Here is a 21678-nt window from a genome sequence, read left to right on the forward strand (position 1 = left end):
GGTCACAGCATTGCTCTAGCAAAGCGTTGCGCCTTACACACCAGGCATTTCCTCAGTGGAACATCTTTCTTTCTCCACAGACTGTTCACTGCTCCCACTGTGTATTCTGCATGGCTGGGGTGTGCAGAATATGGGCTCCCCAGTGCTAATCAACCTTCAGCGTGGGTGGCTGAGCTGGCTGCATGGCAGCTGCCTAAGCACTTAGAATGTAAATAAAAACACAGGCCACCCAAACCTGTCTGTGCAGGGATATTTTTAAGAGCATTGTCGACCATGTGGGCACCCTGCCCAGGGCACCAGGCATTTGGAATTTCTAAGTGGATATCCGTTCCTCATCGCCTACTCAGTGAATCGGTCTGCAGGCATTTAACTGAACTAGGCACCTGTTATGGGCAGAAGCAGCAGTCCTGAGGCTGGGGTGTGCTGAGGAGTCACTCCCACATTGTGGAGTTTGCAGTGAGGCAGGAGGAGGAGAGGAAGGCACTGGGAAGATCACCAAGTGCAGTGACAGGGACATGGCTTCCACTTGGGTCTCTGCCCTGCAGTCCACAGACACCGGTAAGAGCAGCTTCTGGGGTCTGACACTGGGGACCTCACATGCATCACAGGTACCCAGCTTGCAAGCAAGAGGCAGAAGGGACCAAGCTCAGGATGGTGGACTTCAGAGGGGGGTTCAGTTCAGGCTCTCTCAGGGAGAATGGAAAGGCAGCTCTGCCCACCCCAACCCCTGACTGTGCACGCTCTGGGACTCTGTCTAATCTCTATGTGCTTTTTCCCCTCTCTTAAGAATCCATGGCACCAGTGTCATTAGGTTGTCAAGTGAGCAAACACAGTGTGAATCCTGAGGAAGACTCAGCCCAGATAATCGGTGGTCAGTGAGCACCACCCGGGTATACTGTTGCTCTTAGCACAGCTGACATTGGAAAATGGGAAGCAAGAATGTTTCTGATAAGCTAATTCCCTGGCTGGGAGCTGTGGAGAAAGGCAGACATTTATGCAGAATGTCATCCTGGCTCCTGTCTACCACCCACCCCCCACTTGCCCATCCTCAGAGGCATCCATGACACCTGACACCCCCTGGCACCCTCCATCCTACCTGGAGGTCAGAATTGGCTGCAGAAGAGGGTACCCTTCTGCTCTGTGGTGCACACTTGCTTTCCAGAGATGACACACGCCCTCTCCACAGCCCAAAGGAGCCCTCATATAATGAATGTGGGGGACAGTGATATTGTCACCTGCTTTGTGATGGCTGTGAAGATTGGTGTGATAACACAGAGCAGATAGATGTGTGGCACAGGCGCTGCTCAGCACAGGGGTGGCCACTGTCACTGTCCAAAATCACAAGCCGTTTGTTCAAAAGTGGCCTGGAAGTCACATTCCCTTCCTCCTCTGTCACAGGTGGCCATACCATACTGACAGAGACAAAACCCTAGAAGAGAATGTGAGTTTCTTTCATAATTAATAAAGTTTGTTCTTAGACAATTTTATACGTGTGTACAATGCATTCTGGTTACTCTTTCTTTTCCTCTTTGCAAGCCAGCACGAGGAATGTGCTATATATAGTGCTATAAGCATTCCCGAGGAAAGACTTAGCACAGCTGATGAGATTTACTTGTGGAATTAATTAACTCTCCTTTGTAATGTTAAAATTGTATTCATTTTATTGAGACCAAGATACACGGTCTGTAAGAAAGTTGGAGAATATAAGAACTTACAAAGGGGCTTGAGGAGGCTGCAGCAGAGTTGGGAACAGGGCCCTGCCCTGCAAGCATGAGGACCTGAGGTTGAAGATTGCCAGCACCCACAGAAAATGCTGAGTGTGGTGATTTGAGCCTAAATCTCACTGGGGAGGTAGAGACAGGTGAATCCCTGGGGCTCCCTGGTCCAATCAGTGAACCCCAGGGCCCAATGTGTGAGACCCTGTCTCACAAAACAAGGTGGATGGCCTCTGAGCAATGACATCTTCTGAGACAGACCTCTTCCCTCCACGTACACATGCACACAGCCCACCCCCTCCTCACCCCACAAACAAGAAAAACCCAGCACCCTATTTCACAGGTCTTTCTTTTTGTAAATACTTATTTTTATTTTATTATCTCTCTCTCTCTCTCTCTCTCTCTCTCTCTCTCTCTCTCTCTCTCTCTCTGTGTGTGTGTGTGTGTGGTGTGTGTGTGTGTGTGTGTGTGTGTGTGTGTGTGTGTGTGTGTGTGTGTGTGCTTGCATGAGGACAGGTTCTCTCAGAGTCCATAGAAAGATGTCAGATCCCCTGGAGCTGGAGCTACAGGTAGTTGGGAACTACTCGAAGTGGGCGCTGGGATTCAAACTCAGGTCCTCTGCAAGAGCAGCATCCATTCCCAAGCACTGAGACACAGCTCCAGCCCCTACTTCATAGGTGAAATGAGAGGTTCTTTGTCCCAGCTGGTCCCGCCACCCTTCAGCCCCAAATGAACGCATGGAGACATATTAATTATGAAACTGTTGGCCATTGGCTAGAAAGTTTATTGGCTAGCTCTGTCTTAATTATAACCCATTTTTATTAATCTATGTATTTTCACAAGGTCTTATCTTACTGCAGAAGGGTGGTCGGGACCTGCTACTCTTTGTCGTCCACATTGTGACCATCTGTCCACTTTTCTCTGCTTCCTCTCCCAGAATTCTCCTCGGCTCCTAGCCCTGCCTATCTTTTTGCCTTATTGGCCAACAGTGTTTTATTCCTCAACCAATTAGAGAAACATATGTACAGAAGGACTTCCCCCATCACATAGATCCTTTAACACTTACTGGACTTCCCTCCAGCACCTTCTCTATTTAAAATGTCTGGGATGGGATGCTTTGGCATGGTGACAAAGTCTTGGAGTGACTGCTGAACAAGCCACTGGGCCTCATGCTTCCATCTGTGAAATAGAAATGGCCACACATTCCTCACTGTCTCACCACCAGGGTTGCTGGATTCTGCAAAGACCCAGTACACAGGCCAGCATCTCCCACACTCCCTGCCCCCATCACCACCACCCCAGTGTCACCGCACCATCAGACAGAATGGGGCACTTTCATGCTTATGAGACCAGCAGCAGGGGCACACATTGGAAAAAGAGCCTTTCCCACTTGTCCCATTTGCCTTCCTGTCAGTTCTAGGAATTGACCTGACAAATATTGACCAGGCTGCTGTGGTCTTCAAACACTATTGCCCTGTGGGTAGGAGGCTGTGTGAGCCTGTGGAGCTGTACCCACCTAGGTGACTTCTCTGTGACTATGCTATACTCCAAATGAAGGTAGGCCTCTGTCTGTCTGTCTGTCTGTCTGTCTGTCTGTCTGTCTGTCTGTCTATCTATCTATCTATCTATCTATCTATCTATCTATCTATCACTTTTGGCTTTAGAGGCAGAAACGGGCAATAAGTCCCTTGGATGGCCCTACTGAGTGCTGCCTCTGAATCTTAAAGCTAGAGCTTCAGGTTTTCAGTCACCTTCTCTAGAAAACGAAGTCATCAGGAATCATGACATATGAACTCCCGATACCATTAGCAAGCCAATATGGAACTTTTACTAAGAGCTCAGTTATGGCAACAGGCCCGGGCACAGAAACTCAGGTCTGGAATCAAGTCTTGCCTCAGTTTCCCCATATGCACACCTGGGTTAAGAGTCTCTGTGGCTAGATGGTCTCAGGAGCATTAATTTAAACGAAAGAGAGCAAGACACCACAGTATTTGAGCAGGACCGTGGCTCTCGGCATTTCAGTAGCTTCCAGGTGTTCTTGCCTCAGCTGGGAAACAAAAGCAATACCTCACCTTCCAGTCACTGATAAGACCTGGGATGGCACCCCACTCGCACCCTCCCCACACATATGTAAATACCTCTGTCTGCAGACCAGTGATGCAATGTGGCCGATGCACCCAGCACTTCAACAAACATTACGAAACGAGAAGGTTTATAATTCAGGAACAGAGTTCTGAATTTTCTCGGAGAATCTGCCTGGGGACAGAGATAAGTGCACCAGATTTCCATTGCACCCAGCTTTGGTAGAAGTAGGAGAGACAATTTCCTGCCGTGGCTTTCCCACGCACTGGGACTTTGCATGTCAGACGACATTAATCATGAAAGGGGGTGGCATTGCCATTTGAAATTTGCAAAAGGAGGCCCTGAATTGCAGAGACAGTAACACACGGTGAGTAACTGCAGAGCCCTAGTTCAAGCCCAGGCTACATACAGTAGCCCTGGCTATGGTTCAGTCTTCCTTGGGATATACGTGCTTCTGTGAGTCACCTTGGGGTGCAGCATGGTAGGGAAAGTTGCTGAGTTCAATGGCCATGCATGCTTCCCTCACAGTTTCTGCCCTTAATTTACCAGGGGCAGACCAATTATTCAATTATTTTACAGCTTCCAGTTTTTCTATCCAAGGAAAGTTCCAAGCACACGGAACTTCCCTTAATCCACGTACATGGAGCTTGTGCTTTTGGGAGAACCTGACTTTAGGATATGTCCGCCATAATTTAATGTGTTTCAACATAGCACTCCCCTTCTGAGAGCAGGTGGATCTTGTAATTTGGCAGGCATTCTGAGAGCCAGGGGCAGTTCTGGCCTCTCTCCTTTACCACACCAGCAGCTGACACTGAGCCAGCTGGATAAAAGAAGGTATTGATCACAATGTAGATGCCTTCAGGAAAGACTAGAGTCAAGTGTCAGCTTGTAGCTACTGGCTGTGGAATTTTAAAATGGAAGGACTTGTTTGTGGGGACAAAGGAGGCTAACAGGGTCCAGAGGAATGCAGGCTGGGGAGGGGGATATGGCCTCTGCAGGGCTGTGGGGGTGGGAGACACCTGTAAAGGAAAAGGAGGAAGCAGATGCAAAGTGGGGTCAACCTAGCTTTGTCTACATAGCAGGCTCCACCTCTGCACTCAAGCCAAGGTTCTTCCAGCTCCTGCCTCTCTTGGAACCTTGTGGAGGTGACCCAAGGCTATTCTGGCATGTCTCATAACTTTAACTGGAGCAGAAGATATTTGGCATTTGCTTGCAGGGGGCTGCCACTACACACAGGAGCTGGGGTTCAAACAGACATTTTTGCCTTGCACTTCTGGAAGTCCAGGATCATAGTCAAGGCAATGACTGTACCCTTCTGAGGCTGTACTGGAAAACCCATTCCAGGCCCTCCCTGAGACCTTCAGCATTTTGTGGTTTGCAGCAGTGTCTCGTCTCTGACTTCATCTTCTCCAATATCCTCCTTGGGTGCTTCTCAGAATCCAAAGTCCCCTTCTCTCAAGGACAATAATCATATGGGGCTAAAACCCACTTTAATGGCCACATCTTATTTAATTATATCTGTAAAGACTCCATTTCTTTTCTTTTCCTTTCCTTCCTTTCTTTTATCGTTCTTTTCTTTTGAGACAGGATTTCTCTGTGTAACCTTGGCTATCTTGGAACTTGTTGTGTAGACTAAGCTGGTCTCGAACTCACAGAGATCTGCCTGCTTCTGCCTCCCCAGTACTGGGGTTAAAGGGGTGTGCCACCACTACCCAGCCAAGGACTCCATCTCTAAGCAAAGCAGCATTATTATTATTAGGGTTTGGGAACTAGGCATATGAAGTTAGGACAGGCACAACTTAATCTGTAACAGATCTTTCCAAACCCCCTGCATCCATACACACAGGTCTTTCTGTTGCTACACACAACATAGATGGTACCCCTGCATCCAAGCACATGGCTGTTTCCATCACTGCACACTGTAAATGGTACCCCTGCATCCAAGCGCATGGCTGTTTCCATCACTGCACACTGTAAATGGTACCCCTGCATCCAAGTGCATGGCTGTTTCCATCACTGCACACTGTAAATGGTACCCCTGCATCCAAGTGCATGGCTGTTTCCATCACTGCACACTGTAAATGGTACCCCTGCATCCAAGTGCATGGGTATTTCCATCATTGCACACAGTGTAAATGGTACCCCTGTATCCATGCACATGGGTGTTTCTGTGGCTGCACCAGCATAGATGGAATACCTCCATCTTTGCACACAGGTGATTCTGTAAACGCACACAGTGTAGACAGTACTCCTCCATTCTTGCACAGAAGTGTTTCTGTTTCTGCACATGGTATAGATGGTTTCCAGGCAGCAGGGGTGTGGAGATGTGGAGACAGAGCACATGTCTCTCTAAGATCTCTTCTCGGGAGCCTTAGATCCTGTTACTTTATCGTCCCTCACAGACTGCCTACATCTCTGAGGGCTGGGTGGTTAATTCAAGCTAATGTAAGTTCTCAAGGATAGAGGGCCTCTTTCCTTGAGGGCTATAGGAGGCATTGTACACCACCCTCTTCCTTGCCACTGACTGAACTACCCACATCCACACTCAGGGGGCACAGCGTCACTCATGTATAGAACACTTATTCTATAGCATCCTCTCTTACATACGCATCTGCCTAGCCCGACACTGGATATTGCCTCAGCTGTGCCCTGTATCCGTGGTTCTCAACTTGTGGGTCAAGACCCCTTGGGCTGCACATCAGATATTTATAGTACAAACCATAACAGTAGCAAAATTGCAGTTGTGAAATAGCAATGAAATAACCCTATAGTTTGGGGCCACCATAGCACAAGGAACTGTATTAAAGAGTTGCAGCATTAGGTAGGTTGAGAAACACCACCCTAAACTCTAAATCTTGGGATTGTGTTAATGTATTTTCTCCATAACATACTCAGTGCCTAACACACCTTTAGAGCTGATGGAGCCTTGGGCGTTATGTATGATTTAAAAAACAACCGGGTCCAAAAAAAATCCAGAAAAAATAAAAATAAAATGGAAGGAGATGAGGGAGAAAAGAAAGGAAGAAGGAAGGAAGGGGAGGGTGGGATGGGAAGAAATAAGAGATGAAGATGGAAAAATGAGGAGAGAACAAGAAGGAAAAAGAAGAGGGGGGGAGGGAGGGAGGGAAGGTGGGAGGGGGAAGGAGGGATGAGGAGGGCCGGATTGCAGGATCTATTTTGGGGCTAGAGTCCAAGTCGCCCCCTCTCCCTTCTCTGCAGTGCAGTGAGGGATTAGGCGTGGGTGGTGGTTTGACAGTAAGCTCTGGGGGTGATGAGTATCATCTGCCAAGAAGACTAATATGCTCCCCACCTTCTTTTCAGATGATGGGCCCATTTTGGCTGTGGCTGCTGGTCACCAAGGTCCTGCTCCCTGTTCATTGTCAGCCATTTTCTGCCCATGCAGAGAAGAGTCTGGGGGTGCCTCAGGCAGCCAGTCACCAGCTCCTGGAGCCAGCACCCGCCTATCACAAGGTCACTCCCACCATCACCAATTTTGCTTTGCGTCTGTACAAGCAGCTAGCAGAGAAGGTCCCCGGAAACGTGCTCTTCTCCCCTGTGAGCCTTTCTAGCATCGTGGCCCTTCTCTCTCTTGGGGCACCTGCTGACACCCAGGCTCAGATGCTGGAAAGCCTGGGCTTCAACCTCACAGAGACCCCAGCCCCTGACATCCACCGGGGGTTCCAGAGCCTCCTGCACACACTTGACCTGCCCAGCTCCAAACTGGAACTGAAAGTGCGACATTCCCTGTTCCTAGACAGGCAGCTGAAGCCTCAGCAGCACTTCCTGGACAGCGCCAAGGAGCTGTATGGAGCGCTGGCTTTTTCTGCCAACTTCACAGATGCAGGTGCCACAGGGCAGCAGATCAATGACTTGGTGAGGAAGCAGACCTACGGGCAGGTGGTGGGCTGTCTCCCGGAGTTTGGCCACGACACCTTCATGGTTCTCTTGAACTACATCTTCTTCAAAGGTGAGACTTCTCTGACAGAACTATTGTCCTCTCTGTAAGTAACTGTTCTGTTTGCACTGGCTGGCCAGGAGCCTGCCACTTGTGGATAATAGATTTCCCCTACCTGCGTGTCTTTCATGTCCCCTATGGATTGGAAGTAAGGAAAGAGAAAGCACAGTTCAAGGGAATGGTGTCAAGTTCGTTCCATAGAACTCGTAACAGAGACCCTGGATTAAGGCATGACTTCCCAGAAAGGGGACATCTAGTTCAGGATGGTGGCACATTCGTGAGCCTGAGGCAGGAGCATCCCAATTGGATATCAGTTTGGATTATATAGAGACCTCGCCTCAAATGAATAAATGAAAGGATCAATGAATGAACGAATGAATGGGGCTGAGGAGACAGCCCATGAGTAAGCGATCCTCTTGCCTCACAGTTCTCCCAGTGCTGGTGCTGCAGGTGGGGGCCAGCATCCCCAGCTTGAAGCTCTTCGCAAACACTGAGGCATCTAGTCAGATGATTGCCTTCGCGCTCCCACATAACCTGAGCTGTGTTGTCAGAATCAGGCTGCCAAGCCCAGCTCACACAGTCATGGCTCTGGAAATCAGGGTGTGTCAATCAGTTCATGCCTACTCCCTTACTAAGAGTGCACTCTTACTCATTCTGTTGACTTAAGTCCTGTTTATTCTTTGTGTCTTCACTTTGTGCATCTCCATCCCATTTATTTTCCTGAAGTCTTATGTCTTAAACGAGTTCTTCAGGGGTTGGAGAGATGGCTCCATAGTTAGGACCATTGGCTGCTCTTTCGAGGACCTGGATTCAATTCTTAGAACTGGCTTACAATTGTAACTCCATGTCCAGGGAGATCCGATGCCCTCTTCTGGCCTCATTGGGCACTGCACATACACAGTGACTAGACATACAGGTAGGCAAACACTCTACACATAAAATTAAAATAAATCTTCTGGGGCTGGAGAGATGGCTCAGCGGTTAAGAGCACTGCCTGTTCTTCCAAAGGTCCTGAGTTCAATTCCCAGCAACCACATGGTGGCTCACAACCATCTGTAATAAGATTTGGTGCCCTCTACTGGCCAGCATACATTCATGCAGGCTGAACACTGTACACATAATAAATAAAAAAATCTTTTTAAAAAAACTTCCTTAAAAGAGAGAAATCAGGCTTTGTACAAGGAAGCCAGGGCCACTCTCTGTCTGCTTTGTAAGCAAATTCTCTCAGTACAGCCTAACCATAGGTCACCGAGGCCCTCTAGCTTTGGGCCCTGCTACTTCTGACACATTCATGAGGACACTATCACCCTATGTGGCCTTGTGGAGGTCTTGCCCATGTGTTCATTTGTACCCTCAGCCAAGTGGAAGCATCCCTTTGATCGCTACCAGACCCGGAAGCAGGAGAGCTTCTTCTTGGACCGGAGGACGGTGCTCCGGATCCCCATGATGCAGCAGAAGGAAATGCACAGGTTTCTGTATGACCAGGAAGCATCGTGCACTGTCCTTCAGATTGAGTACAGCGGCACCGCCCTGCTGCTGCTGGTCCTCCCTGACCCTGGGAAGATGCAGCAGGTAGAGGCCTCCCTCAAGCCAGAGACGCTGAGAAGGTGGGGCCAGCTGTTCCTGCCCAGGTGAGTGCCCCAGTGTGCTGTCTGTCCTTGCTCAGAAGTTGGGGTAAGGCTGATCAACTCCAGTCCCAAGATCCATCTGCTGGATTTGCCTCACCATCTCACCCTCGACTGCACAGTGGTTTCCCCAAGTCTTTGGGCCTCAGATTTCTTTGAGTGTTAAAATAAGGACATGGTACCTACTGCATGAACGTGGGGGTGGGGATGAATGGAGATAGTACTGGAGAACTTAGGCAGGTACTAGAATGTAAGTGCTCACCGGCTCTGTTTATTACCCCTCCCTGGGGTCCTTCTGGCTCAATCTCCTTCCCTCACTTCCCTCAATTTCATAGTAATTTAACACAGTAAAATAGCTAAGTCTGCCCAAAAATTAAGATCAGAAATTTATTAAAGATGACCATGATGCCCACAGAACAGTGTATATGTTTTTAAAACAGTGCTTTTTATTAAAACATGTGAAAAGAATTAGATAAATCAAGACCATCAAAGCCAGATCAGGTGGTGCAGGTCTGTAACCCCAGGTTCCTGGGAGGTAGGTGGGTCACAAGTTCAAGGCCTGTGTGAGCTACAGAATGAGTTCAAGGACAATTTGGCGAGACCTTGTCTCAAGATTTAAAAACACAACAATAAAACAGAGGTGGTAGACAGAGTGTATAGATCTGGTGTAGACTACTTGCCTAGCATGCATAGGGCTCTGGGTCCAATATAGGAAAAGGGAAAGAGAAAGGGGAAAGCAAGGGAAGGAGGGAGGAAGAGAGAGAGAGCAAGGGAGGTCCTTCCTTCCACAACCCCTAACAAACCCCTGCCATCTTCCTTGCAATTGATTTATAGATTTCTAACTTCAATTTTAGCTTTATCTAGTTTCCCTCATCCCCATTCACTGACTAACCCCTTCTTGGGGGGAATCTGCCTATATGGCATGGTCTGGAGTAAAATCTGGTTGCGAGTTCTAGTTATCTTTGCTGCAAAACAAGCCAGACCCAACTAAACAGCTTAAAAAAATTAACCTGTCAACACCATTGGTCCTCTTCACTGAATGTGCTCAGCTAAGCAGTTCTCACCCACTGGGGTCTGGTGGCAGCAGAGACAGAGGCACGGGAGGTTCCTTCATTTGAGTTTCTGGGGCCCAGGCTGGCTTCTGACACCACAAGGCTGGCTTCGGAGAGCTGCTCGGTGTAATTGACATTGCTATGTGGCAGCTCAGGACTCCAAGAGGAAGGGTGCAAAAGGATAGGACACGAATGCCACCACTCTTTAAGGCATGGACAAACCCACGAGTGCTCTCGTTTCTGTCATAGCCTATGGGCCAGAGCAGCCCCAGATCTCTGGGGGTGCCATTCTAACCCAGAACAACCTGATGGGTACCCATCTTTCTCCACACACACAGATTTTCCTCTCAGCACCCTATCACGGTGCAGTACCCCTAGTAGAGGAAGAATGCAGAGATTAAGGCAACAATGAATGAAAGAAAGAATGAATGAATATGAAAGATGTAGTCAGGAGGAAAAGCCAGGGTTAAGCAGTTACTGGACTCTGTAAAGCTCCTGTCAGTCCAGGTTTCCAACTGTATAGTCTCGCTCCTCCAGGATGAGCTTTCCTATCCCTCACTACAGGAGGAAGGGCCATAGAACCTTCTAGACAGTAGGTTTTCTCCCAGGAATGGTGTCTTAGTCAGGGTTACTACTTGCAATGGTGAAACACCTGGACCAAAAACAACTTGGGAAAGATGGGTTTAATTGGCTTCGTTCATCATTGCGGAAGCCAGGCCAGGAACTCAAGCAGGGCAGGAACCTGGAGGCAGCAGCTGACGCAGAGGCCACAGAGGGGAGCTGCTCACTGCTTGCTCATCATGACTTGCTCAGCCTGCTTTCATATAGAACCCAGGACCACCGGCCCAAGGATGGCACCACCCACATGGGGCTGCCATGACAACAGTAATCTAAACTGAGTTCTTTACAGGTAGCATGTTCCCAAGTGGATTGGTTATTAGCCAGACAATTTGACAGAGCCCTGACAATTGCATATTAATAAGGGAAGAACATGATAATGTCATTGAAAAGGGTAGATTTCCTCTAGGCTAAAAGAAATTTCTGCATTCAGCCCAGGGAACATGGCAATCTGATGGTGAGGATGGGTGTTTCTGTCTTTGGGTTCAGGACTCCTGAGTCCTCTCTCTAGATCACTAATTCTCAACCTTCCCAATGCTGTGACCCTTTAATATAGTTCCTCATGTTGTGGTGACCCCAACCCATAAAATTAGTTTTGTTGTTACTGTGTAACTGTAATTTTGCTACTGATATGAATATTAATGTTAAAATTTTCTGGAGATAGGGGTTTGCCAAAGAGATTGGGATCCACAGGTTGAGAACCACTGCTCTAGATGCTTGCTGCAGACCTGGGAGATTGGCATGTCTGTGCCACTTTTCAGAAAAGCTCAGGCAGGTGGAGGAAGGTGATGATGGCTTTCATTGGGGCAGTGTCAGTAAATGGACGTAGGATACAGTTGGGGAGCTGAGCCTGAAGCACCTGTGATGAATCAGATGTGGGGGTGGGAAGTGCAAACAGTATTTACTCTACCTGGTATTGAGTGGATTCAATCAGTGGAGTCGTGGGAAACTCTGGCTAGTGTCTGGCACATAGAAAGCAATCCAACAAACATGGGTAAGATGATAGAGACAGACTCCTCTGCCTGAAAACTTTTCAGATCCAGCCAAGAGTCACCGTGAGGTCTATGTAGAGAGAGATTTGGGTGGGTGTTGGTAATGGAATAGTCTACCATAGCCAATCACATCACAGGAAGATTGATCATCTCACAAGCTGGGGTACGCTGCTCTTTCTCAAGGCTCAAGCTACAACACACTGCAGGACAGTGCCTTTTCTCTGATTCCCTCCCTAGTCTGTTGGATTTGCACCTGCCAAGGTTCTCAATTTCTGCATCCTACAACTTGGAAGAGATCCTGCCCCTCATTGGTCTCGGCAACATGTTTGGTGTGGAAGCTGACCTATCAGGAATCATGGGGCAACTCAACAAAACTGTCTCCAGGGTAATGCAGGAAGTGTGGGTGTGGAGAGGAGGGATGTTTCTTTTCCCACAGGAAGTGCATTGAAAAATCAAAGTCCCCAGTCTTTTTCCTAGACTGATTTTTTCAACACACAATCTTTTCAGATTCTATTCACAGACAACTCCATGTTCATCTCCCCTACTCTAGATTTACATTAGTCAGGGCAGGAACGTAGGGTTCTAAGTAGAATGGTAATCATTTGAAGTCACCCACAGGGCCAGAATCATGCCAGGTTAGGGGTAACATTCTTTTATTCCAAATACTTCCTCTTCAGGCACCTGGAGTTCTATCTGTCTTTGTTACACCCATAGAAAGTAATAGAGTGTGAACAGGAGGTGTAGTGGTCAGCATTGCTACAGTAACAAGCATCCCCTACATCCCAGAGCATCACCACAACAGGGGCTTATTGTGAAAATTCCCAGAGGAGATGTAAAGCATGTCCACCCATTCTTCTTTAGGTCCCACCAGAACACAAAGTGCAATTCCCTCCAAGTCCATCGTGTGGAGCCTTTGAGTTTAGTAGATTACTTCCAGGGTGTGGGTGAGGGGTTACTGGCAGTAGACCCCCCCCCAGTCAGTTTTCTTCACTCAACACAGATAGAGCCCTTCTTCAATCAACCTCCCTCAGCCATATACTCTTGCAAATAGAGCAGAATTGTGTACAAATGGCTGAGAGGAGCCACTGGACTCTCAGAGAAGGGGCTGGTGACTCCACCCCCTCCTTTTGTGAGGGAATGTCAACAGTCAACTAGCCCAATTGCTGTGGACACTTGTAGGCAGGCACAAACGGTCTGTTAAAGAGGCTGGCTACTTTGCTCTCCTGTCTCTAGAGGGCAGTGCATTCTGGAAGCATCTGTGTAACCTGGTTACAGAGCTGCTACCTATGGCTTCTTCCAGGATGGAAGGCAAAGTTAAAGGAAAAGATGGTTTTTGCTCTTTTGGCTTTTCTAGCTTTTAGGGGAGGGCAACATCCAGCTCCCAAATAAATCACACATGGAAGCTTGTTCTTAGTTATGAGTGCCCAACCTTAGCTTGATTTGTTTCTGGCCAGTTTTTCTTATATTAAATTAAGCTGTCCACCTTTTCCCTCTGGGCTTTTATCTTTCTCTACTCCTGTATACCTTCTTTACTTCTTACTCCATGGCTGGCTGGGTGGCTGGGTGGCTGGCCCCTGAAGTCCTCTTCTCCTTGTTCTCTTGTGGCTCCTTGCTGTCCCTCCTTCTATTTATTCTCTCTGCCTTCCAGCCCTGCGTATCCTTGCTCCTGCCTCACTATTAGTGGTTCAAGCCTTTATTAGGCCCATCAGGTGTTTTAGACAGGCAAAGAATCACAGCTTCACAGAGTTAAACAAATGCAGCATAAACAAAAGTCACATTCCTTAAAATAATATTCTACCACAGAAAAATCCCTCTCTCAAAGGAGAAAGGGAAGATGAGAGAAACATCCCATGGCCACTAAGTCTTCCATCCTCCACAGGCCTAGATAACAGCTGCTCACAACCACTGACTAAAGCAGGTCTCCTGTTCAATCAATGGGAACAGGCTGGGTTCTCCCCGATGGGCGACACCACAAGTCACGTGGAATGGACAAGCATTTGTAGTGCTCAAACAGAAAGGGTAGCCTTTCCCAGGAAGGAAGGTGCCCAAGGCCCTTCCCAGAGCTTAGCTTGGCTTGGGTTTGAAGGTAAATTCATTGCCATCAGAATTTTTGTTAGAACCTTGCAAGGAATGGACTCTGTCTTGTATTTAGGAGGGACCAGCTGAGAACTTAATGCACGGCAAAGGCAGCAGGGATGCGGTCTTGTTTCTGTGCATACATGTAAAGGGTATGTCTGTGAGAGCATGGGAATGTGTGTATGTATGAGGATGTGCATGTGAACCCGTGTGGGGTGGGGTGGTAGACAAGAAGAAAGTGAAGACTTCTGAGAACTTGGCGCAGTGGCCTTGTGTGCTTCAGTTACCGTTCACGGACCCTTTTTGGAGTTAAAAACTCCCCAACTGCTTTTGAAGTCTGAGTCCTTTCTTGTTAGGAAGTTGTGTAAAAATGACACTTTTAATGTTCTGTGCTTAGGGCAGCCTGGGCTTTGTTCCACCCTCCTCATTTAGACCGGCTCTTGGCCACAAGCCATTTTTAAGATGAGAAGACAGAGGAAGTTTAGAGAGGGTAGGTAAAGCTCAAAGAACCCTGTGCCCTGTGTGGCTGCTGGGCTTGAGTCTACCTGGCACTTAGATCCTTAGCTAGGCCCAGGCTGCCTCATGTCAGGGTACTCGGACTAGGGAGGGGGCATCAGCACAGAGGCGGGGGGGGATGACACATAGAATTTGGGGTTGTTTCTTAGGCAGCGTAGACCTGAGGGGCCGGAACAGGCTCTAAGCCACTGTCCAAGGGTTACAGGTGGCCTCTGCCCTCAAGCCATGGATGAGTGCTGACTCTGTCTGTCTTCTCTCCTAGGTGTCACACAAGGCCGTAGTGGACATGAATGAGAAGGGGACGGAGGCTGCAGCTGCCTCTGGCCTCCTTTCCCAGCCCCTGCCCCTGAACATGACATCGGCCTCACAAGCCCATTTCAACAGGCCCTTCCTACTCCTCCTCTGGGAGGTGACCACACAGAGTCTGCTCTTCCTGGGAAAAGTGGTCAACCCAGCTGCTGTGTAACTATAGTGGGAGGCCACAGATAGCTACCCAGCTTGCACTGCAGGACCCCTGTGGAGCAGGTTTTCTTTGGGGCCACCAACCACCTCCCAAATAAAGACACGGAAACTTAATACTAGTTACGAATGCTCGGCCGTGGCTTATGGTTATCCCACTAGCTCTTACAATGTGATTTAACCTGTTTCTCTTCATCTAGTTTTGCCAGGGGTTTTTATCTTTCTTCCATTCTGTATGTCCTACTCCCTTGCTCACTCGATGTCTGGCTGGCTGATGGCTGCCTGGCTGGGTGGCCCTGGGCGTCTCCCTCTCTTTCTGCCTCGTTCTCTTCCCCCTCCTCCTCCTGCTTATTTTCTCTGGCCACACCTCTCCTTCTACTGCCTAGCTATTGGCTCTTCAGCTTTTTATTAGACCAATCAGATGCCTTAGGCAGGCAAAGCAGCACATCTTTACATCATTAAACAAATGCAGCCATAAAGAAATGTAAAACATCTTTACATAGTTAAAGTAATATTCTGAAACACCCCGAGATGCAGTTCTAATAAATCTAAGTTTGGCTGTATGAAGTCCCATGAGCCCTGCGTGCAGGAGGGCAATGCCCAGAGCAGCTTCTAGTCATTCACTCCGTGATCTCTGCAAACCCACCACTTCCACTGAAGGTGTTCCCTGAGTAGCCTTAGGGTCAGGGACACAGGAGACCAACTCCTAGGACACACAGAAATGAGCAAGCATCTGTCTTCACAGCTGCCAGCCTGAGCTTAAGCCAAATGATGTCCTCCTGCAGTGTCACCTTGGGAGGGGGAGGCTACTCTGGGAAAGGGGCTTCAAATTGTGTGCCATGAAGAAAAAGAGGTGTGGAATGGACCAATTTCATCATCCATCTAACAGCGTGACAGGTTGAATTCATGAGGCAGGAAAATAGCTTCAGCAGCAAGGTTGCCCCAAGGCTGAAGAGGTTGGGGGTGGGATGTAGGGCAAAATTTCTCATCAATGGGGTGAACTTTGGCTGTATTCATACATACATACACATGCATACATGTAATTTTAAATCCAGGCTCTGTGTGTAAGGGAAACATGGCATTTGTCTTTTAAGTCTAGATAGTTCTCTTAACACAGCAATGAATTTCCAGTTCCATGCATTTTTCTGCAGATGTCGTGATTTCATCTTTCTTTAGAGCTTCATAGAACTCCATTGGGATACATACCACACTCTCTTCACCCATCCATCCTTTGGTGGAAGTCTAGGCTGGCTCCACATCCCAGCTGTTGTGTGTAGAGTAGTGATAAACCCAGAGGATCGGCCTCTGGGTATGCACTGTCAGACAAATGTCTAAGCCCAAGTCCTCAGTTCAGCTCTGGACAGGCAGAGTGATTAGCAAAAGGCTTGGGTTAGTGAGCATTAAATGATACCTCAGTAGCCAGAGCTGGGAAGTGCCTTGACTCCCACTTTGTCTGCAGTAAGATTCGTGGGTGATGTTGGTGTTTCACTTCATATTTGAGGGGAAAGGTGTTTCTCAAAGTAATTGAAATGCCTCAGATAAGAGGAATTCGCTTTCATCTAGAGCAGTGGCTCTCACCCTTCCCGATGCCGTGCCCCTTTAATCTGGGTCCTCATGCTGTGGTGACCCCCAACCATAAAATTACTTTCATTGCTACTTCATAACTGCAATTTGCCATCGTTATGAATCATAATGTAAATATCTGATATGCAGGATGGTCTTAGGCGGCCCCTGTGAAAAGGTCGTTCAACCGGAAGGAGTCACAACCCATGGGTTGAGAACCAAATGATCTACTCACCCATTATCAAAGGCTCCTACTGCCCCCTGCCTGTTATAGAGCATCATGACACATCCCAGAATCTAGCCTTCTAGTTGGTGCACCCCTAGGTTAGTCTGACAGAGGATTCCTTGTAAGAGGGTAGAGTTGCCAAATACGATACAGATTGCCCCAGTAAGACTGAAATTTAGGCAAACCAAATAATCCTTTTTATGTAAGTATTCCCTGTGATCTGTTTGGGTCATACCTATACTAAAACATTTATTCGTCTTGTTCACTATTCAAATTAGGGAGTTGTCTTATATTTTTACAGAGGCATAGAGAGGAGCCCACTTGTCAACACTCTTTAGAGCATCAGAGTGAAAGTCACATGAGGCTGAAGGGCAGGCTGGACGCTCATCGGGGCACAAAATACCGTCATTAACAAAAGGGAACAAGTAACTCTGATACAGAAGTGAGGCCATTTCCAAGACACCACTGCCTCCCCTGAGAAGCAGATACCAGAAATGCCCAGAAACACTTTGCAGCCTCAGCAGAGAACATTACAAACACACCAGTGTTCCCTAGGTAGTAAATTATATTTCCCTTCCCAGATAAGGTTGTTTTCAACGTGAAAGGGCAGGCAGCTCCTGTGAAGGTCACTGGGGAAGGGGGGCATTGGGAGAGCATCTGAAACCACTAAAAGCCTAGAGAGTCTCCAGGCAGTGCTGTGGGCAGTGCTGGGGAGCTTGCGCCTGTCAATCTTTGAGGAATAATGCTGTTTGGGCATTTCAGATCTTATCTCCACTGTTTGTACAGGATTATAAATGTGGTAAATCAGAAAAGCAAGCACCCAGGATATGCAGTAGAGCTTCGGCATGATGTATTCCATATTTGGTCATGCCCACTGCTCCTACCTTGCCAAAACTGTCTTCCATGGCATTGGGATTCTTCCCAGTGAGGTGGTTAGCGTGCCCATTAGTGTCTGAACACAGACATGTCTTTCAGGGTCTTCCCAGGGACTGATTCCCTCAAACCCTGATGAGGATGACAGCTGGACTCCGTGTTAAGATAAGAGTCTACAGTGAGGGAGGAGAGCAGGAGGGGGCTCATGTGACAGAGGAGAGTTCTCAGCCCTAGGAGGACAAGGACACAATATCATCCTGACGTTGACTTGGAGAAGACAGACAGAAAAGCTAACACATACACGACCGCCTTTGCAGCAATGGTCACATGCCCAGGGCTGTGCCATTTCATGCTTAATTCAGTTTTATTTCTTGGCATTCTAATTGCTTCTTCTAGATGTTTTTTGTTGACATATTCACTGTGCATAGTATTGAGTTGACTATTTATTTATTTATTTGTTTGTTTGCTTTTTCGAGACAGGGTTTCTCTGTGTAGCTTTGGAGCCTATCCTGGCACTCGCTCTGAAGACCAGGCTGGCCTCGAACTCACAGAGATCCTCCTGCCTCTGCTTCCTGAGTGCTGGGATTAAAGGCGTGTGCCACCAACGCCCGGCTGACAGTATTTTTAAGCACATCAATTTCATTGACCATATTCACCTTCCTACCCTTTCTCTTTAGTCTCCCCTTCTTTGTACCCCTCTTCTCCCTTCTGCTTTTATTACATATATGATTTAAAATATATAGTTATATGATTTTATGTATCTATAAAAGTCCTAGGGCCCACAAATGAGAGAAAATATATTTACTATATTTGTCTTTCTGAGTCTGGTTCTTTTTTCACCTAAAATATTAATCTCCAGTTGTACCCATTTCCCAGCAAATGACATCATTTCCCTGTTCTTTAGTACTGAGTGACTAAAACTCCCTTTTGTACGCCTGGTTATCTATGGACAGGTACCTGAGCTGATCCTGCCACTTGGCTACTGTAAATAGTACAGTAAATAAGCATCCCATGATATGTTGACTTACAGTCCTTCAGGAACATTCCCTGTGTCAGTGTGCCACGACCCAGCTGCATTCTTCAAATTTTCACCCTATGAAAACTGCTCCAAGAAGGAGACAAGATAGCAGTGTCTCACTGCCATAGCAGCTGCTCTGCCGAGATGCCCCACAGCTGGGAGACAAAAGAACTGAGTGAGAATAGCCTGTGATCTTCAAATTCCTTGTTCACAACTCTCTCGCTTGTTTGTTGTATTGCTGTGTTCCATTGTTAGCCTGTGGGTTTCGGAGCGCCTGTGTAAACTTTGTCTTATTAAAAAGGTCTCTGCAGAGCCCACACAATGTAAGTCCCCTCCACTGAACTCTAAGAACACTGCGTTTCCATAGCACTTACCCCAGCATTGTTATGAATTTGTGCTGTGATTGGTGACTTATCATAACTGAGTCTCTGAGCTCTGGGTAGGAAAGACATCCATATCATTAATTTCTGCCACTCTAGCAGCTAAGACACAGCAAACACTCTAAGTGACTATGGTGGAAAGAAGAGAATTAAGGTTTGACAAGTCACAGCCATGGCAGCTGTGGAGGATAGAGGTCATGGCTGTTTTGGTTTTGTACAGGGAAGCTCCCAGCATGCAAGCAAGCCTGCCGGGTCTTGCTACATCACTATAGGTGTTGCAGCAGCAATCGGGGGAACAGAAGTGGACAAGCACAAATCAATGGAAGGGGAAGGAAGCAAGGATACAGGAAAGCTGCAGGAGCAAAGCCTGGAGGAGGTGGTGTCCATGATTCCGGAGGAAGAGGTAATCTTAAAGAGACCCTGTGCACTCCAAACCTGGACAGATCCTAGGCCGATGGACACAAACGACGCTGGGAAGAGCAAAGAGAAAGAGTGAAATTGACCATGGCTGAAGAAATCCCAAGTTCCAAAAAAGCAGTAGGGTTCAGCTGCTGGGACTAAGCAGGCAGGATGAGAGCGAGCTGGTTCTGGGAAGCCACTGAAGCAACACCAAGCTGCCCCCAGCCCTGGAGGGGAGGCCTGCCGAGAGCCTCTCTCTGGCGGCAAAGGACCTGGGGCTGGAACGGGTGCTGGCAGCTGGCAGCAGGTCGTGTCAGGATTCTAAAGCAGGCCAGGGCTTCACAGTCTTCGCATGAAGAGTGTACGAATCTGAAAAGCCAGGAAGATTGTTCCCTGGTCCTGATGTGGAGTGAATGTTTATACCCGGCCAGCAAAGCCAAAAAAGTCCTCTCGTGATGGCATCAGAAGGAGGGGCCTCTGGGGGTGATTAGATGATGAGAATGGAGCCCGGGATAAGCCTGATGTCCATACAACCAGAGACACAACAATTTGCTCTCTGCCTCTGCCCGCTGTGTTGAGGATGCTGTGTTGAGGGTGGGGCCCATCTGGGACCAGATCCTTGGGCACCTTTGTCCGCAGTTAGCTGGCTGGGGTCCTTTGGCCCTTCTCTGGCAGACAAACATCATGGGTAGGCAAGTAGATGCTCAAGTGTTGGGCTGGCAGCTTTTATCCCGATCCTCCACTCCCAAGCCTTCCTTGTAGCAGGTAGTGGCGTCCTCTAGTGTTACAGTCTGCGCTGGCCTTGCGTTCCCGAGCCCTTGGCTCCAGGCATGTTTCAGTGCTCAGTCTTGTCAGCTCTCTGGATTTCTTCTGATGACCAGGACTTGCTGGGTCTCTTTTCTGGCTCTTTACAACCGTTTTCCCCTTCTTCACTGTCAGTCCCCCACTCTTTCATCTCTTTCTAGTTCAGCTTCCCTTCCTCCTGACCCCATTGCTCTCTGTCCCACTGTTCCTTTGGCTGCCAGGCAGCTCAGATCCACCATGACCACTGCCCTGCCATCTCTGCAGATTCTTTCCTTGTGCTACCAGCTCAGGCTGTGCTCCTGGGAGCAGGAAGAAAAGGTCGCTGCAAATGGGGTGGGCAGTCAAGGAGTGTCACCCAGGATACTCATGAGTGAGCCTGAGCAGCCTGTATGCATAGCAGGATGAACTGTTTGGACTGACCACAGCGTTAGCACTTAGAAGAAGTCACAGTCACTAAGAAGTTGTGTTCTGAACCAATCAAAACCCTCCCTCTGAAGGCCAATCTCAGTCACTAGGGAGTTGATTTTTGGACCAGTGGCTCTTACCTCATGTCTCCAGTTATAGAAATCCCAGAGGGGATGCTGTGACTCCTATGGCCAAGACAGAAATGGTTACAAGGCATTAAGTGGAGTGTTGTGGGGGTAGAGGGGGACAATTAAGAACTGTGTTTTCAACCGGCTCTGGCTGGATGGAACTACTCCTTTGCAAGCCAGAGAACTCAACTTCCTTCTGTTTGTGTAGAGCCGTCTCAAGGACTGTGTAGAATGTTCAGGAAGGTCAGTACATATGCAAGAGTTGTACAGCTATCTGTCAGATGGGCAGTCCTTTGCTCAAGGCGTCCAGGGTAACAAAGATCAGCTCAACAGCTGCCAATTAGGAAATCAGGTTGCTTCATCCGAGCATGTCTGCTTACGTACGGGGAAATAGACATCAAAAGGAGTGCTGACGCTGTACAACCAGAGAGCTTGTCATTAACACTAATAGTGATTTTCATAGATGTTAACAGTGCCCGGTGCCCCGGGGAGAGGTGGTCCACTCACCTTTATCTTGAAACTGCCCAGCCCCAGAACCATGAGCAACGAACCTGTGATGTCTCAGCTCAGCCATTGCACCAACCACCTACTTGAGCAGCCAGTCTCTGGCCCATGAATGGTGTTTCCTACACCACAGAGTCCTACAAATCAGGCTCCAGCAGACTTGGTGATGGGAGAGAGCCCATTCCTCACAGAGCAATGTGTCACCTCATCATGCAAGAGGCAAGGAAGCCACCCTGGTCCTCTTTTCTTGTGGCCTGGTCACCTCTGTTAAATTTTTGCTTAAATTAG

General features: G+C 48.1%; 1 protein-coding gene across 1 annotated transcript; it reads left to right on the forward strand.

Annotated features, from left to right (window-relative positions):
- Positions 1-7121: 7121 nt before the first annotated feature.
- Positions 7122-15097, forward strand: Serpina11 (serpin family A member 11). The gene is given in 7 exon segments (XM_035445916.1): positions 7122-7764; positions 9110-9383; positions 11809-11830; positions 11832-11907; positions 11910-11928; positions 12277-12424; positions 14894-15097. Coding segments are annotated over 7 exon segments (1386 nt in total).
- The last annotated feature ends 6581 nt before the right edge of the window (positions 15098-21678 follow it).

Source organism: Cricetulus griseus, chromosome 5, assembly GCF_003668045.3.
Source record: "Cricetulus griseus strain 17A/GY chromosome 5, alternate assembly CriGri-PICRH-1.0, whole genome shotgun sequence".
In the NCBI taxonomy this organism is placed as follows: Eukaryota; Metazoa; Chordata; class Mammalia; order Rodentia; family Cricetidae; genus Cricetulus; species Cricetulus griseus.